Here is a 14,921-nt window from a genome sequence, read left to right on the forward strand (position 1 = left end):
TTCAGTTGTCTGGCAGAGAATAGTGGAAGTAGGTGTAGCTGGTTGATTGCTTAAATAATTGCTGCACATTCGGGAAACATGGCGGCAGTCGGCTGACTGCTGCAGTGCTCCGCTCCGCCTTCACCTCTGAGTCCTAATGCGCTCGTATTGCTCGCTATGAGTAATCTCGAGTTTGTTTGTTTTTTGAACGGTTTGTGAAGCATTTTCCCGTGTTCTTTCTCTTTCATTCACGTACCCGCTCCCGCCACCTTGACCGTGATCAGTCACAAGGGTGCACACGGCGTTCTCGGATGTAGCAGCATTAGCGGCCAACGCCCTTGTGCTCCTGATCGGCGCCTTCCTGCTTCGAGGAGTGAGAGCGCACCTGGGCTTTTTCGGTGGAGGCAGGCCGCCCTGGAGCTGCGCTAGAACAGGCGGGTGAGAAGCCTTCGTGGCAGCCCGCATTCAAGCCTCGTGGGGCAGAGCAGCGAGGGCACCCCTGCCTCTAACGTTCCATACTATTCTTTAACGGCAGAAAAGGAAGAAACAGCAGTAACAGCAGAAACCCATGAGGAGGAGGCAGTTGAAGGTGCTGTTTCTGAAGGAGACAAAAGTAAGGTAAAAGGAGGGGGGGGCTTGAGTGAAGCTAGTTTGCTTCCTAAATGCACGAGTGACTCAGCAGCGGACGATAAGCCCAATAAGCCCAATAAGCCTGTTACTACTGCAAACCCTAAAAAAAGTCCACAAAATAAAAGAGCAGCTAGGTGCGCGGCTAGGACAGGTACCTCTTGTAAAAGAAAAGGCAAGGGGAGGTCACCAAATTTAGAGGAGGAATTGTTTACCAAGCAGACAGAGGGAGCGGACAACTCTTTAAGCTCAGTTAAATCTCTCAGTCTAAAAACTTTGAGGACGTCATCATACCTTACAGCAGAAGTTAAAGCAAAGAGAGGAAGGAAGCGTAACAAAGCTAAGCTCCTGGCAGAATCCAACGCTAAAATCACCCCCTCCCTGAGATCCTACTTTAAGGTCGTCCCACAAGTTTTGGAAGTAGGACAAGACCACCTACAGAGAGATTACACCTCTCAGAAGCATAACCCTGGGTTAAGGGCTATGGCATCTTCAGAGCAGGACCCTGCCTTAGTCCCAGCCTCAGCCACAGCTACTGCCATAGCCTCAGCCTCAGCCTCTTTGCCAGTCTCTGAGTATATTGATCCTATCAATCCCATAGATGACATGGTGCTACTGGAAGAACTACAGGAAGAACTTGATGCTGATTCTACATCACAAACAGTAGCACACCCCAGCCTAATAGAAGGTGAAGGAGTACACAGTGATCAACCCGGGTCACTGGTCCATATGGGGGTGCCTACTGTCATGACGAACAAACAGGGAGACCCCTCAAATAACCCAACTTTTGTTACCCCTGAAGAAAAAGAGAATGTTGAGCCCCTCTCTGCTTCATATTCAGTCCCGCGTTTACTGGATGATAATCATCAACCATGTCAGAGAGAAGAGGGAACTCTAGTCTCCACCCTGGTACCTATTTCAATGGCATCTTTGCAACAGATGTTTGCTTCATTGTCTGCCGAGATCAAGGAAGGTTTTGCAGAGTCTGCATCAAATCAAAGGGACATAAGGAGTTTTTGTGAGACTCTTGATGAAAAGATTTGTAATCTGTCAATAAGAACACAAGCCCTGGAAGAAACTGTAGGTCAAATATCTATGCGGGCAGAAGGCACTCAGGAAGACATACAAAAGCTAAAAAGGGAAGATTTGGCCATTTCAGAAAGAATGGAGGTCTTGGAAAATAACGCCAGGCGCAGTAACCTGCGTATTTTGAACGTTCCTGAGGGTAGTGAAGGAACAGACATCAAAAGGTATATAATCTCGTTATTAAAAGATTCTCTTAGCCTCCCTCATACTCCTGAGGAACTTGCTTTGGACATTCAACGAATCCATAGGGATCCTTTCAGACACAATCCACAAAGGACCAAGCCAAGGAAAATCCTTGTCAATTTTCACACCTATTCTGTCAAGGAACACATTTTGAATTTATCCCTAAAGCAAAAGTCGCTAGTAGGCAAAGGCTTTAATTTCCAGATACGCTCTGACCTGTCAAGATATACTCTAGAAAAGCAGTGGGAGCTAGGAAGAAGAAAGGAAGCCTTTCGCAAACTAGGAGCAACAGTGCAGATGGGCTTTACCGCATCTCTCAAAATAATGATGAACAATAAAATGCATAATGTTCGCTCGGTACAGGCAGCTGACGAGCTTCTAATGTCGTTAGGTGGTAGGAAGGAGCAATAAAGGTTTTAGCTCGGGTCTGTGAAAAGGTTGAAAATAAAAGGGAAAACAATTCACAAATGCACATAATCTATGAATAAAGAAAAAAAAAAGTGGACAGGAAAAGGGACATAAAAAAAAACCAATACATAAATTTATATATCGTCACTTACTAATCAAACATAATAGCACTATGTAATTCATGCTTGTTATACTTATAATAAGGCGAGCTATCACATTACAATAAATAGTGGGACACATGAGGTGGGGTCGGGGGAGAGCTAGGAGCACTTACTTCCGGAATCTTCCGGGTAGTGAGTTCAGGGGTTTCCCATGGGAGGGGGGGTCACGGGGTGGTAGCGGGTGGCGGTGAAAAAAGAAAAATATCCATTTCTAATAATGCTCCAGTTGACACACTTTGTAGCTATCTTCTTTTTACTGTTCCTTTTTTTCATAGACAGAAACACTTGTTATGTTTGATGGTTAACATTTATTTTGGGAGACATGAGTAGGCCTAGAATTTTGTCCTGGAATGTTAATGGTCTCCGCACCAAACCTCGAGCTAACAAAATCATACAATACCTTCGGGATGTGGATGCCGAGATCATTATACTCCAGGAGACACATTTAACCGAGATTGAGACATTCGAATTAGTGAAGAAAAATAGGTGGATAGATTCCTCAATTACAACGTCTCAATCACTAAACACGCGGGGGGTTACAATTTTTTTTAAAAAATCTTCAAATTTAAATTTGAAGATCCTACAGCAAAAAGTGGATAAGGGAGGGAGATGGGCTATAACAGCTGTAGAAATAAGAGGGGCGGTTATAACATTGGCTGGTTATTATGGGCCCAACTGCGACGATTCTTCCGCACTAGAATCCTTATTTCAACACCTCTTGAATTTCCCAGAGCCGGTGATCATAACTGGCGATTTTAACTCCTTCGATGCTCATGACGAGCTCAGCTCGTCATGAGGCACAGTTGAGCTGTGCTGATGACGAGCTGAGCTCGTCATGAACAATGGTAAATCTGGGAATGCAGCACAGAAGGAAAATATCGCTAGCAGCCAAGGTGTTAATATCACCATTAACCCTCTACTGGACAAGTCTACAAATAGCAGACAACAAGTTCCCTCCAAATCTAGAAATTGTCTACTGGTACTAATGAAACAATATGGTTATGTCGATATTTGGAGGCTGAGAGAGGGCCAAAAGCAGTGTTTTTCTTTTAAAAATCTAAAATACAGACACAGCTCAAGAATAGACTTTATCCTAACAAGTATATCTCTGGTTGACTCCATTACTTTAGTAGATTATATTCCATCTCATCTATCGGACCACTCAGCAATGAAGCTAGAAATGGAGTGGGGAACTAAGTCTTCTTCCCCGAAACTCTGGTCATTTGACAGGTCATTTCTCACATCGGCAGAAGATATAGAATTCCTTCAATCCGAGACTCGTGAATTCTTTACTTTCAATAGGGATTCAGCCCCAGTAGTTATAGTATGGGACGCTTTCAAATGTTCTCTAAGAGGAACAGTTAAAAACAGGGTAGCTCACAGAAGAAGGCTGTATAGGGAAGAAATTTCTTCTATTGAGAACAGTATGTCAGTTATCCAGTCTTGTATAGACACTGACAGATCTCTAGACAATCACAATCTATCCCTGAAACTAGCAGAGCTCAATGAGCTTAAGAATAACTTGTCCTCGTTAATGGAGAAACGAGTATTGCAAAAATGGGAGACAAGCAAACTCTCTCATTTCCAGTATGGTGAGGGAGCGGGAAGGATGCTGGCCTGGAAAGTCAAATCAGACCGGGTTCGGAACAATATCGCCTCAGTAACATCGGATAAGGGTACCTTCACCAGTGACGCTGAAATTAGAGAGGCCTTTAAATCATTCTTCCAGTCAATATATCAGGAAAATCTTAATATCAATACCAAGGATATTAGCAACTGGTTCGAGGGTATTTCCCTTCCCTCTCTGTCAATAGAACAGAGCAAATCTTTGGAAGAGGAAATAAGTCTTGCCGAGGTAGAACAGGCCATAAAAGGTTCTAAAGGGGGAAAGGCGGCAGGAACCGACGGGTTACCGAGCGAGGTATACAAACATCTGATCTTAGAGATATCCCCAATTCTAACAGTTTTGTTTAACCAAATATTGAGGGAAGGGGCAGCACCGCCAGCCTCCTGGGATATAGTCACTATAACGCTTATTCTAAAGCCAGGGAAGCCCCCTTCCGACTGTGGCTCATATCGGCCTATCTCAATCTTAAATGCCGACTATAAAATCTTTGCCACTATATTAGCCAAGCGGCTTGGCCAGATTGCCCCTAATATACTTCATTTGAACCAAAAAGGGTTTATAAAAGGGAGACAACTAAATGAGCTTACATACGAGTTAATTGGATCTATCAATGTGGCGATAAAGGTGACTCTCCCTTTGTCTGTTCTGACGTTGGACGCCACCAAGGCCTTCGACAGGGTAAATTGGTTATACCTGTCGGAGGCCTTGAGGGGGTTCAACGTTGGCGAAATATTTCGAAGGGCAATAGATCTGTTATATAGAAGTCCTTCTGCTTCAATTTTGATCAATGGGGGCCTTACAGCGCCATTCAATATAACCAGACGAACCCGGCAGGGTTGTCCCTTGTCTCCTCTCCTTTTTGATTTATACATAGAACCTTTTGCACAAACATTAAGAGACAGCACACTTATTAAACCTTTTATTTTTGGTGAGTGGGAAAAAAAGGTGGCACTCTTTGCCGACGACATAATGATTTTCACGTCAGACATTAATACAGCCTACCCAGAAGCGATAGATCTTGCTCTTAAATTTGGGAAAGTTTCTGGATACGAAGTTAATGCTTCTAAGACAGAATCCATGACATGGAATGCAGTCTTGGATACGGTTAACGAGTCATCTAGACCTCAATTACGTTACTTAGGGGTAAATATAGTTAAAGACATTGATCGTATCGCTTCATTAAACTTTTCTACAATAGCAGCACAGTGTCGTAAAAACATGAGGGATTGGTCGCATCTCCCACTTACCATCCTAGGCAAAGTTAATCTAGTAAAAATGTGTATCTTACCTAAGGTTTCCTTTTTATTCAATTCAATCCCACTCTTTTTTGATCCCAAATTAATTTCTAAACTACAAAGTGCGATTTCAATTTTCATTTGGAACAGTAAAAACCCAAGAATTTCCTGGAAGAAAATACGACGCCGCAGAGAGAAGGGAGGGCTAGCGGGACCGGATCTCCAGATCTATGCATGGGCTTTTCAGCTCACACACACTCGTATGTTGCTAAACGTGCCAGCAGCAACAGGGGTAGGCCAAATGTTCTCTATGCTATTGAACTCTGAGGGTATTGGACAGAGCAGTTTCTTGTTTAAATTTGGAGACCCAAAATTTAAAAATAAAATAAAACTAAAGACCTTAAAGGGGATAGCTACTACATGGTATAGAATGAGGCAGGCAATTAACTAGGTTATTATTCAGAGAGAACTCCAATATGGGATTTACCATCTCCCCCAGCCTGGGCAGAAGACACATTAACCCAACCATTAAGAGTAGCTGGCATCAACACCTGGGGTGATTTGTTTAAGGACGGTATACTACTCCCTTGGGACTACTTAATAAATAAGGTGGGGCCAAATTTGTCCAGATTCAAATTCATACAAATTTCAAGCTGGTCCCAAGAATATAATACACAGACATCCCGAAATAGCAGTTTACCTATTGGAGCCATCAGTGATTTAATAACGTGTCTGCTAGATAGCCCCCCTGCAAAAAAAGAAATTTCCTTGTGGTACAAGAAGATAATGGAGGAAATAGATGGTAATTTTTGCCTCCCAGTAACATTATGGGCCGACGCATTGCCGGATGTTGACTTGGAGGAGCTTTGGTTAGCTTCATGTGAAGTACTGTGGGACCTGGTGAAGCCAGCCTGGCTGCGTCGGAATCACATCTTCACTATTCACAGGGCCTATTATTCTCCTTTGAGACTGTCAAAATTTTCATCGACAGGTCCGGTTTCATGCCCAAGATGTCAGATGGCCGCTGCATCTGATATTCATATGTTTTATGAATAGCCAGAAATTATATCATACTGGGAGTCAATAGGAAATGATTTATCCCTGGCTTTGGGTTCTCATTTTTCCATAGATCTTGCTCTTGTCATTTTTGGCCTGAAGAATAAAGTACGGAACGCAACTTCAAACCTTATTTTCTACTCCATCTTGGCAGCCCGTAGAGAAATCTGTAGGCATTGGAAGGATGCCCAGCCTCCCACAATTCACGAATGGCGAACCTCGGTGCTCCAGATCTCTAAATTAGATCTAGCTAGAGGTGGAAATCCAAGTCGAAGAGCTTTTTGGTTACAGTTGGCACGGTCATATTGAGCCTGGGGTTTTTTTTTTCGTTTTTTTTTTTCCCCCAGGAGTCCTATGATTAATGCGAGCATTGCCAACCATTGTTTTTAATAAGGAACAAATGGGGCTAAGGTGTCACGGGCACTATCTTCCAACGAACAGCCCTAAATGGGAATTTCCAGGACTGTGTGAATGTACTGATGGGATTTGGCCTACACACCCCCTAACTAAGATTTCCCTCCCAGCTTACGCTGAGACGGTATTGAAGCACAGCCGGTTCTTCCTATCTCTGTGGCATATTCCGGATTGGATAGATTGGAGCTATGCACGCAAATGAGGCAAAAAAAAAAAAAATTTAAATAATTGCTGCAAAAGATCTTGCCTTTTTTCAACTCAAAGCCCTAATGATGTCTGTTGATTTTTCAATTAAATCTGGTATGGGATGTGTGTGGAGAACACTGATGCATTGGGCACCATTAAATTAAGCTTCACATTAATTGATAGCATCACCAATGGTTTGTCAGTAAAAGCTGAAGTTTGCTAACAAGATCTCCTTTTGCACTATGTCCATAGGTTTTTAAGATTCATCTGCACAGAAGATCAAGTATTGTTTCTGACAGATAACCCTTAAGTAAGGTTCTTCGATGTACCAGAGGTTGCAGGGCTTGAGTTTAATATTCTGGACCTTACCTGAAGCATACCAAGAATCAGTGTTTTTGGCAATCTGGCTGTGGGTGTGAAGTAAGGGGCTAACATATTGCTTTAGCTGTAATGTTTCTTGACAATGCACAATGGTCTATGCTAAGAGATATATTTTGAACTTGAACCATAAATGTGACCATTTGGCTATGACCAGATAATTCAGAATGCATCACCTTCACCTGCCAAATTATATAGTGCCTCAGCATCAACTTTCCGGTTGGGGGGGGGGGGGGGGGGGGGACTTAGCGGAAACATGCAAATGGGTCTGGAGGGGAGGAATGACAGACCCCTAACTCGCCATCAAGAATCAATTGTCCATGGCTAGAATCCAATTGGAGTATCTAGATTCAGAGTAATACAACAGAATCAGAGTTCTAAGGGTCAAATGTGTCAATGTAGATTCTGCTGAGGTGCATTTCAGACCTTTGCTGAAAAAATAGGATGTCAGGTGCCAATCTGAAGAGCATGGGTATGGAGTTGCAGTTGCCTGGGGCTGAGCCGGAGAAGTATTTTTTCAGTGCCAGCCAGGATTTACAGGTTTTCAGGTAGCGGATTCCACTGCCTGCATCAATCCCGGATATGACCACAGAGCGAGCTGCGGTTCTCAGTTGATTGTGGGACAGTAAGTGCTTTAGTTCCTTTAACTAGTGTAGGTGAAAATTGGCAGATTGAGTCGATTAGTTGGCGTGGAGGATCAGAGATAGAGAGAAATCCATAATGAAACCTCAGGATCTGGCCTTCATGTTGTGTTATGGACGTGACCAAAATTTGATAGTTATGTTATTAAACATGGGTGGATATCACCTTTCCTTTTTTGGATATGAGAATAAAGTCAGTTTTTACAGGTTTAGTTTTAAGCAGTGTGAAACTCTTCAATAATATAATTTTCTTAGACTGACCTGTAAAGTGGGGATACCATTGAATGATGACAGTTTTGGATGTAAAGGTTTGTCATTTACATATTGGTGGATACTAAAGATTATGTTGTCAAGCAGGGCTCTTAAAGGTTTGGCATACTAATAGAATAACATTTGCAAGAGTGTGGCTTCCTGTGGAACTCTGCAAGTTACTTCTTTGCGTGAGTGTAAGTAGTTGTTTCGTTTTATTTGATGTGATCTGCCTTTGAGGAAGGCCTTGAACCAGTTGAGCACATTGTCCCTGAAGCCCATCTTGTGCTTGAAGGTTTTTAGTAGCAGATCCTGATCCATTGCGTAAATGGTTGTCTACAAGTCCAGTATACCAGGAGGCAGGATTCACTTTTATCCTGTATGTGAAGAATACCATCCATTACTTTCAGCGTGGGTGTAACACGCCGAGTCCGTCTCAGAAGCCTGATTGAGAAATGGCTAGTAGGGAATTCTTCTTTTTGAAACAGTTTAATTGTTGAAGCAAGGATAGGCCTAAATCTTTCCATATTTTGGTCTGAGTTGGTTTTGTTTAGGATCAGCAAGATCTGATGAATCTCTGAACTAAGGGCCCAATTTGGTTGACAATCTTATAGAGAGATGTGACCAACTTTACAGGAGCAACGCCACTTTAAAGAAGTGAGACGATTTATAGAGCTAACGTTAAAGACATCAGCTGCGAGATGTGTGTGTAGAACTAATGGACATTCAAAATGTCATATTGGGTATGTAGAATTGAAGATTTAGGGCATTATTTACATTTTGGTGGGTAGTGTGACAACCCACCAGGGTGGAAGAATTCAGGCCCCGTCAGCCTGGAGGTGAACAATTAGCAATTGTGAGATATGTTTGCTACCTTGCAAGGAATCATTTCACCAAAGGCGCTCCTGCAGCACAGGCGTTCCTTCAGGTGAAAAAGCACTGCTGACTGGACAAAGCAGAGGGGCTGTTTCTGCAAAATCTAAAAACTCAGGCATTCCCGATAACTACAAAAGGAGGGTGAGAGCACACTGCTTCACATCCCAGCACTCAATTTGCCCAAGTGCATCCTAGTAAATGCTGCGCATGATAACACTTACCTCAGTAGTAGTTTTACATGTTTTACCCTTGTTGGTGCAGCCTATTCTGCGTATCTCTATAAAGTATTTCTGGATTCATTCATTCATTCATCAGTAGAGAGCAACAAGTCATTTTGGGGGCGCAGGAAATGCTGCCCAAAGTATTCCAAGGACTCGGTACCACCTACTGGGCGCTAGTTCATCAGCACAAGTTCTTCAGCTCAGTAGCTCAAGGAGGCTTTTTACATAGAAGGAGGGTGGGAACACACTCCTCACATCCTCCCAACTATCCTGAGACACGTCTAGAGATACATAGTTGGCTGCACTAAAAAGGGTGAAAAAGTAAAGACTGTCACTGAAGCAAGTGTTATTATGCACTGCATTTACCATGATATATAGGGGAGAAATGAGTGCTCGGGTGAGGGGCAGAATGCTCCCACCCTCCTTCTATGGGATCCTTTTCCCTACCATGGATAAATGCCAATCACAAACATGAGAAAAGGCCATCAGAAACCTAGCAGAAAAAAAGGAAAGTATTTTTGATACTATAGCCTCTGACTGGTGATTCACATGAGCTATATGTTTATGATAGCAGAGTCTGGATCCATCATTGGAGACCAAGCAGTTCTCTTGATTCTAAATGAGAAAGGGAAAATGTTGGCCTGTCGGAAATATTTAGGGAGACAAACTAATCGAGGTGGATCCCCATGCACCCACCGATCTCTTAGTGTCTCCTTTAGTTTAAAGTTTTCTGAAAGGCTTCACAAGACCATGTCATGCCTAAGCCTCACAGGAAAACAATATTAACCATTCAATCCCTACCAGTATGAGCTGATACTGCAACAAGATGCACTCACCCTGCCGGCTCCATTACATTTTTTGCAGATGTTTTGTCCCATGCCCAAACATGATTCACAGGGCTGCAATCAAAGAAAAATAGAAGAAAATAAACCTAATAGCACGTACACGTCATTTATACTACGTATTTAATTGTTTCTGCATATATGTCCACACATACAGCAAAAACCAAGATTGAGAAGTGAAGTCCTTGGGTCAAAGGTCTAAAATTAATATAATATCCTATTGATGAAGGTGCTCGTCTATGTCTCTGATCAAGAACATTTATAAGAAAAATCAGCTGGAATATTGATCAAACAGGGTGCTATTCCTGCATCATGGATTGGACAAAAAAGGTTAGGAAACACATCGTGCCAGCATACCTTAACAGAGGACGAGCGAGGCACCTTGATCGTTTGCTTAGCATCTTTGAACATGGCAGGCACTGTCACTGGGATGTCCCACGGAAGAGGGACTCGACCACTACCATAAGCATCTATAACTTCACCTGAGATGAAAAATGCCACTTTAAGTAAATAAAGTTTGAAAAATTGATCATAACGTATCAGATCACAAAGTCATTAGAAAGATACAATAAAGAATCAGGCCACACAGCAGCCAGCCAAGTGTTCAAATAAGAAGCCATGAGCTCAAACATAAACCAAATTGATGCACAGCACAACTGTGCAACATACCCCTCTTTTTAATGGTGCCTATATGTGCACACATTTGGGTTTAGTGAGTGTATAAGCAATGCACAGTGTAATAGGTTCTTACTGACTCTCACTCAGACAATTCACTAATGTAGAGCAAAGTTGATATTTGGCTGCTGGTCCATAGATCTATTTACAATACTTAACTGTCCTGATAAGGAGACAAGATACTCCCAACATGGACCCTGTAAACATATTTTCCTGCATGTGCTGAAGCTGTATAGAACCTTAGTCTAAGCCAGTTTGGAAGATACTAGTAGTATATAATTACTTTGGAAAGTTTCTCAAACGCTGGAGAGGTAATAATCCTGTATACAAATGGAGGGAAATCATTTTAGAATGACTGCTTCCAGGAGGGTATTTTCCTAGCACAACCATCAAAATCACAGATACGGTCAGCGTTGACAATTGTAAACAACCTCCCACAGAGCTGTTGCAAATTTTTTTCTTATGTTGCATGCTATATGTGCTTGGGATACAGCCAGTTCTGACTTCTGAATGACATTTTAGAAATATTCACTAAGTTGTATTTGTGATGTTGCCTTTTGTAAGAAAATGGGTTAGTAGCTGGGAAGGATATGAGTCCTTCACAAATACTGAGGCCAAAATCTTCCCTTTACTGAGAACTAAGGGCCTCTTTTTAACACTTTTCCCTCAGGGTGGTGAGGCAGAGCAATCCAAAGCTTACTAATGGGAGGAGCTGTGGGCCAAACTTGCAGCTCTCTGGAATGCAGCAAAGAACAAGTAGTCAGCTATTTATCTTATGAAAAGGAAAAAAATACTTTGTTTAATTGCAGACACTATGACTTACTGTGCACCAATTCACAATAATATACAGGATGGCAGATTGAAATGCCTATGGGAAACCGTCTTAAGGGTCTCAAAACCAACAGAGGGCGCATACTAAAGAGAGTCCCATGGATAGGTGACTCCCTAAATGTACCCTGTAGCCTCTATGCTGGAGGTACCACTTACAGCATCATCAGCAAGCCCGGAATCCTAAAACTGCAATACGGCCCCTCCCTATATGATAAACACAACACTCTGGGTGCAGTTGTTGAAAGTCAGGCCAACTGGCCTTGTTAGGATATCATCGCAACTGTTAAAGTTGAAACGTAAAATAAAAACCCGGAAATTAAGAAGCAAAAAAGGTTTAAATGTCAGTAAAAGATGGGCGCACTGCTAGAAATCAAATGCGCATGAGTGTGCAAATTCGCAATCATAGGTTGGTGGTGCAACTGGGTGAATGGAAAACCTGTGAAACCACTCAGGGGTCAAAACAGCAAGCCAGTGAGACCCAAACTTATAAAACAGATACCCTATGCACACACACTAGAAAGTACATATAATAATCATTTCATTGGATAAGTACAAAGTCACAAAAGGTAAGGTGGCAGAGAGACGAAGAAGTCTTGTGTATACTCAATTCTTCAGTTCTTTATTTTCATGACAGAGAAACAGCAGCCAGCCGACACGTGTTTCATCGCTCACGCGAATCTTCAGGGTCCGATACCAGGAACACTATGACCCGGGAAGTTTGTATGCCGTTGCACACTTCGCGTTTACACTTTTCAAACTCGTCTTCCATACCACCATTTAGGGACTCTTATATTCCAAATACGAAATTGGATGGATATGACTCACGACTCGTGAGAGTGGATTGACCTTTGCAATTTTTGACTTCCCTACCGTCAACACGTAATCTTTTTCAACAGCCCTGTCAGATGCAACTTTATTGGAGGTGACCTTCAAAATTTTGCTACCTTTTAACTCGGTCAAGAGCCCCACCGGGTCGGAATTATCACCAGCAGAGCGACCTCCTTTGCATATACAGTAGCGTTCGAGCACTGAAGATTCGCATGAGCGATGAAACACGTGTCGGCTGGCTGCTCTTTCTCTGTCATGAAAATAAAGAACTGAAGAATTGAGTCTACACAAGACTTCTTCGTCTCTCTGCCACCTTACCTTTTGTGACTTTGTACTTATCCAATGAAATAAAAAACCCAATGCAGACACCGTTGCGTTTGTTGCTCGTTCTGCTGTGCAGGTGCATGGAATGCCTCTGGGCATGACATACATGTGCATGGAATGTCTGGGGGATGACACAATAGAGTTCTAGGCCTCAGTGTTGATGGTTAGATCGTTGGATGCAAGGGAGCCTAGCAGACCTGTTTCCTGTGTAGGAAGCTTATTAAAGGATTCAACCTCACTTGAGACACGTGTGCTATGTTTCTGGCACACTTCAAGTTGGTGACGATCTGGTGACGGACATATTTCTGATGTCCATATGGGATCCTAGGAGCATATGGAATTGCAGCAGAGTTTTAGTAGGGAAGGAGCAGGAATAGAAGGAGCAGGAATAGAAGGAGCAGGAATACAGCTGTTCTGGTGAGAAGAGAATCCGTGAATGGCTAGGAGATCTCTGGAAGTGCCTCGACGTGTGAGCATTGAGGGAAAAAAAAGAATCACTTTTTTGGCCTTTCATGTGAGGCGTGCGTACATTAACAGAGTTAACAATTTACCCTTCTATTGCTAAACTAGTAGGTCTAAAGTAGGTTACCAAAAGGAAATTTTCTGTATTGCAAACAACATTGATTTCAATTAAAACAGGAAAAACCCCGAAGTCTAGAGTCTATTCATTATCTATTTTATTTACTAAACAGCATGAATTCATTACACATTACAAACATTGCAATTTTCATATATTAAAAACAAGTCAAGGACAATAAAAACAAAATTGTTTAAAAAGTTCTGTCTACACGGCGTTTCGGTGTTCAGATGATGATCGTCACCTTCTTCAAGACTATACTTTCAAATTAAAACATCTAGGTGAGAGCATAAACATAGTGTTATTCTCTATTCTAACATAATGTTCATATTCCTACTCACAGTGGTTCAAATTAAAACTCTATAAGTCACAGACTGCAAATTTGGCAAATTACATGATGACTTGATAAGAGACCAGTTGGTCATGCATGCCAGCAATGCATCCATCCAGGAAAGACTATGGATAAATGGGGATTCACCGCTGGAAGAAGTGTTGTGATAGTCCGTAAAGCAGAGATGTTGGGTTAAAACAGTCAGAATCAGAGAAAGCCATGGATAGTATTTACAAAGTACAGGGTGCTAGAAGTAAGGCACCTATCAAAGAACAGAAACGGAGAGCACTGGACGAACGCATAGGGGATGACAGAAGATGCTACCACTGTGGCAGCACGGATCATACGGCTTACAGCAAGCTGTCCAGCGGTGAAGCAAAAGTGCAGTAACTGTGGGATCATTGGGCGCTTTGTGAAAGTGTGCAGAAAGAAAAAGTTAACAATCAAATGTGTGAACGAGAAATCCAATAACAATAGTAGTGAGGAAGAAATCAAATAATTGGACAACATCAAGAGTGTACAGGGCATATTTGTACTCAATGTAGATGGAGGGCTGCATAAGAACAAACCTATATGTGACTTGTTAATAGGAGGAGTTCCTATTAAAATATATGGGGACTCGGGGTCCCCGTTCACAACTGTGAATGAGAAGGTTTGGGAGAGTAATTTTTGTGGTAAGACTGGACCACAGTTGTCTCCATCTGACATTAATCCAGAGAGTTTCACAGAGGAAAAGATTGATCTTTCGAGGTTTAGGCAGTTTATTTTCTCACTTAAGGACAGGCACATGAGTGGTAAACTGTATGTGGCCAAACAAGGACCATCTGACCAGGGATGGGTTGCTCAATGCAACCTACACACAATTTTTTGTCCCAACAGTGTGGAAAAAGTATTGGTGATGGACGAAAGGAGCAAAATGAGTAAAGCTATGGCAGACCAATTCCCTAAAGTTTCAGTAAAAACCTAGGGTTATTAAAAGGGTTTGAGCATTAGATCATACTCAGACGCAATGTTACCCCAAAAATATAAGCAAGGATGATACCTATTATGATACAAGATGAGGTGTCTAAGAAACTGGACACATTGGTTCACATGGATGTTTTTGAACAGATAGAAAGTTCAGACTGCATTCGCCAGTGGTTATGGCACGCAAGAGCAATGGAAATAAGTGTTTTTGTGTGTGGAT

The 14,921-nt window shown here is 42.2% G+C and overlaps 1 protein-coding gene across 1 annotated transcript in view; it reads right to left on the minus strand.

The window, feature by feature from the left end:
- Positions 1 to 14,921, minus strand: part of LOC147692971 (protein SSUH2 homolog) — a 159,828-nt gene that overhangs the window by 61,001 nt on the left and 83,906 nt on the right. The window contains exons 7-8 of the mRNA XM_086939220.1: positions 10,527 to 10,651; positions 10,164 to 10,226 (exon numbers count right to left, since the gene is read on the minus strand). Of these exons, the coding sequence (XP_086795346.1) occupies positions 10,164 to 10,226; positions 10,527 to 10,651 (188 nt within the window). The remainder of the gene's footprint in view (positions 1 to 10,163; positions 10,227 to 10,526; positions 10,652 to 14,921) is intronic.

Source organism: Lissotriton vulgaris, chromosome 9, assembly GCF_964263255.1.
Source record: "Lissotriton vulgaris chromosome 9, aLisVul1.2, whole genome shotgun sequence".
Taxonomy (NCBI): Eukaryota; Metazoa; Chordata; class Amphibia; order Caudata; family Salamandridae; genus Lissotriton; species Lissotriton vulgaris.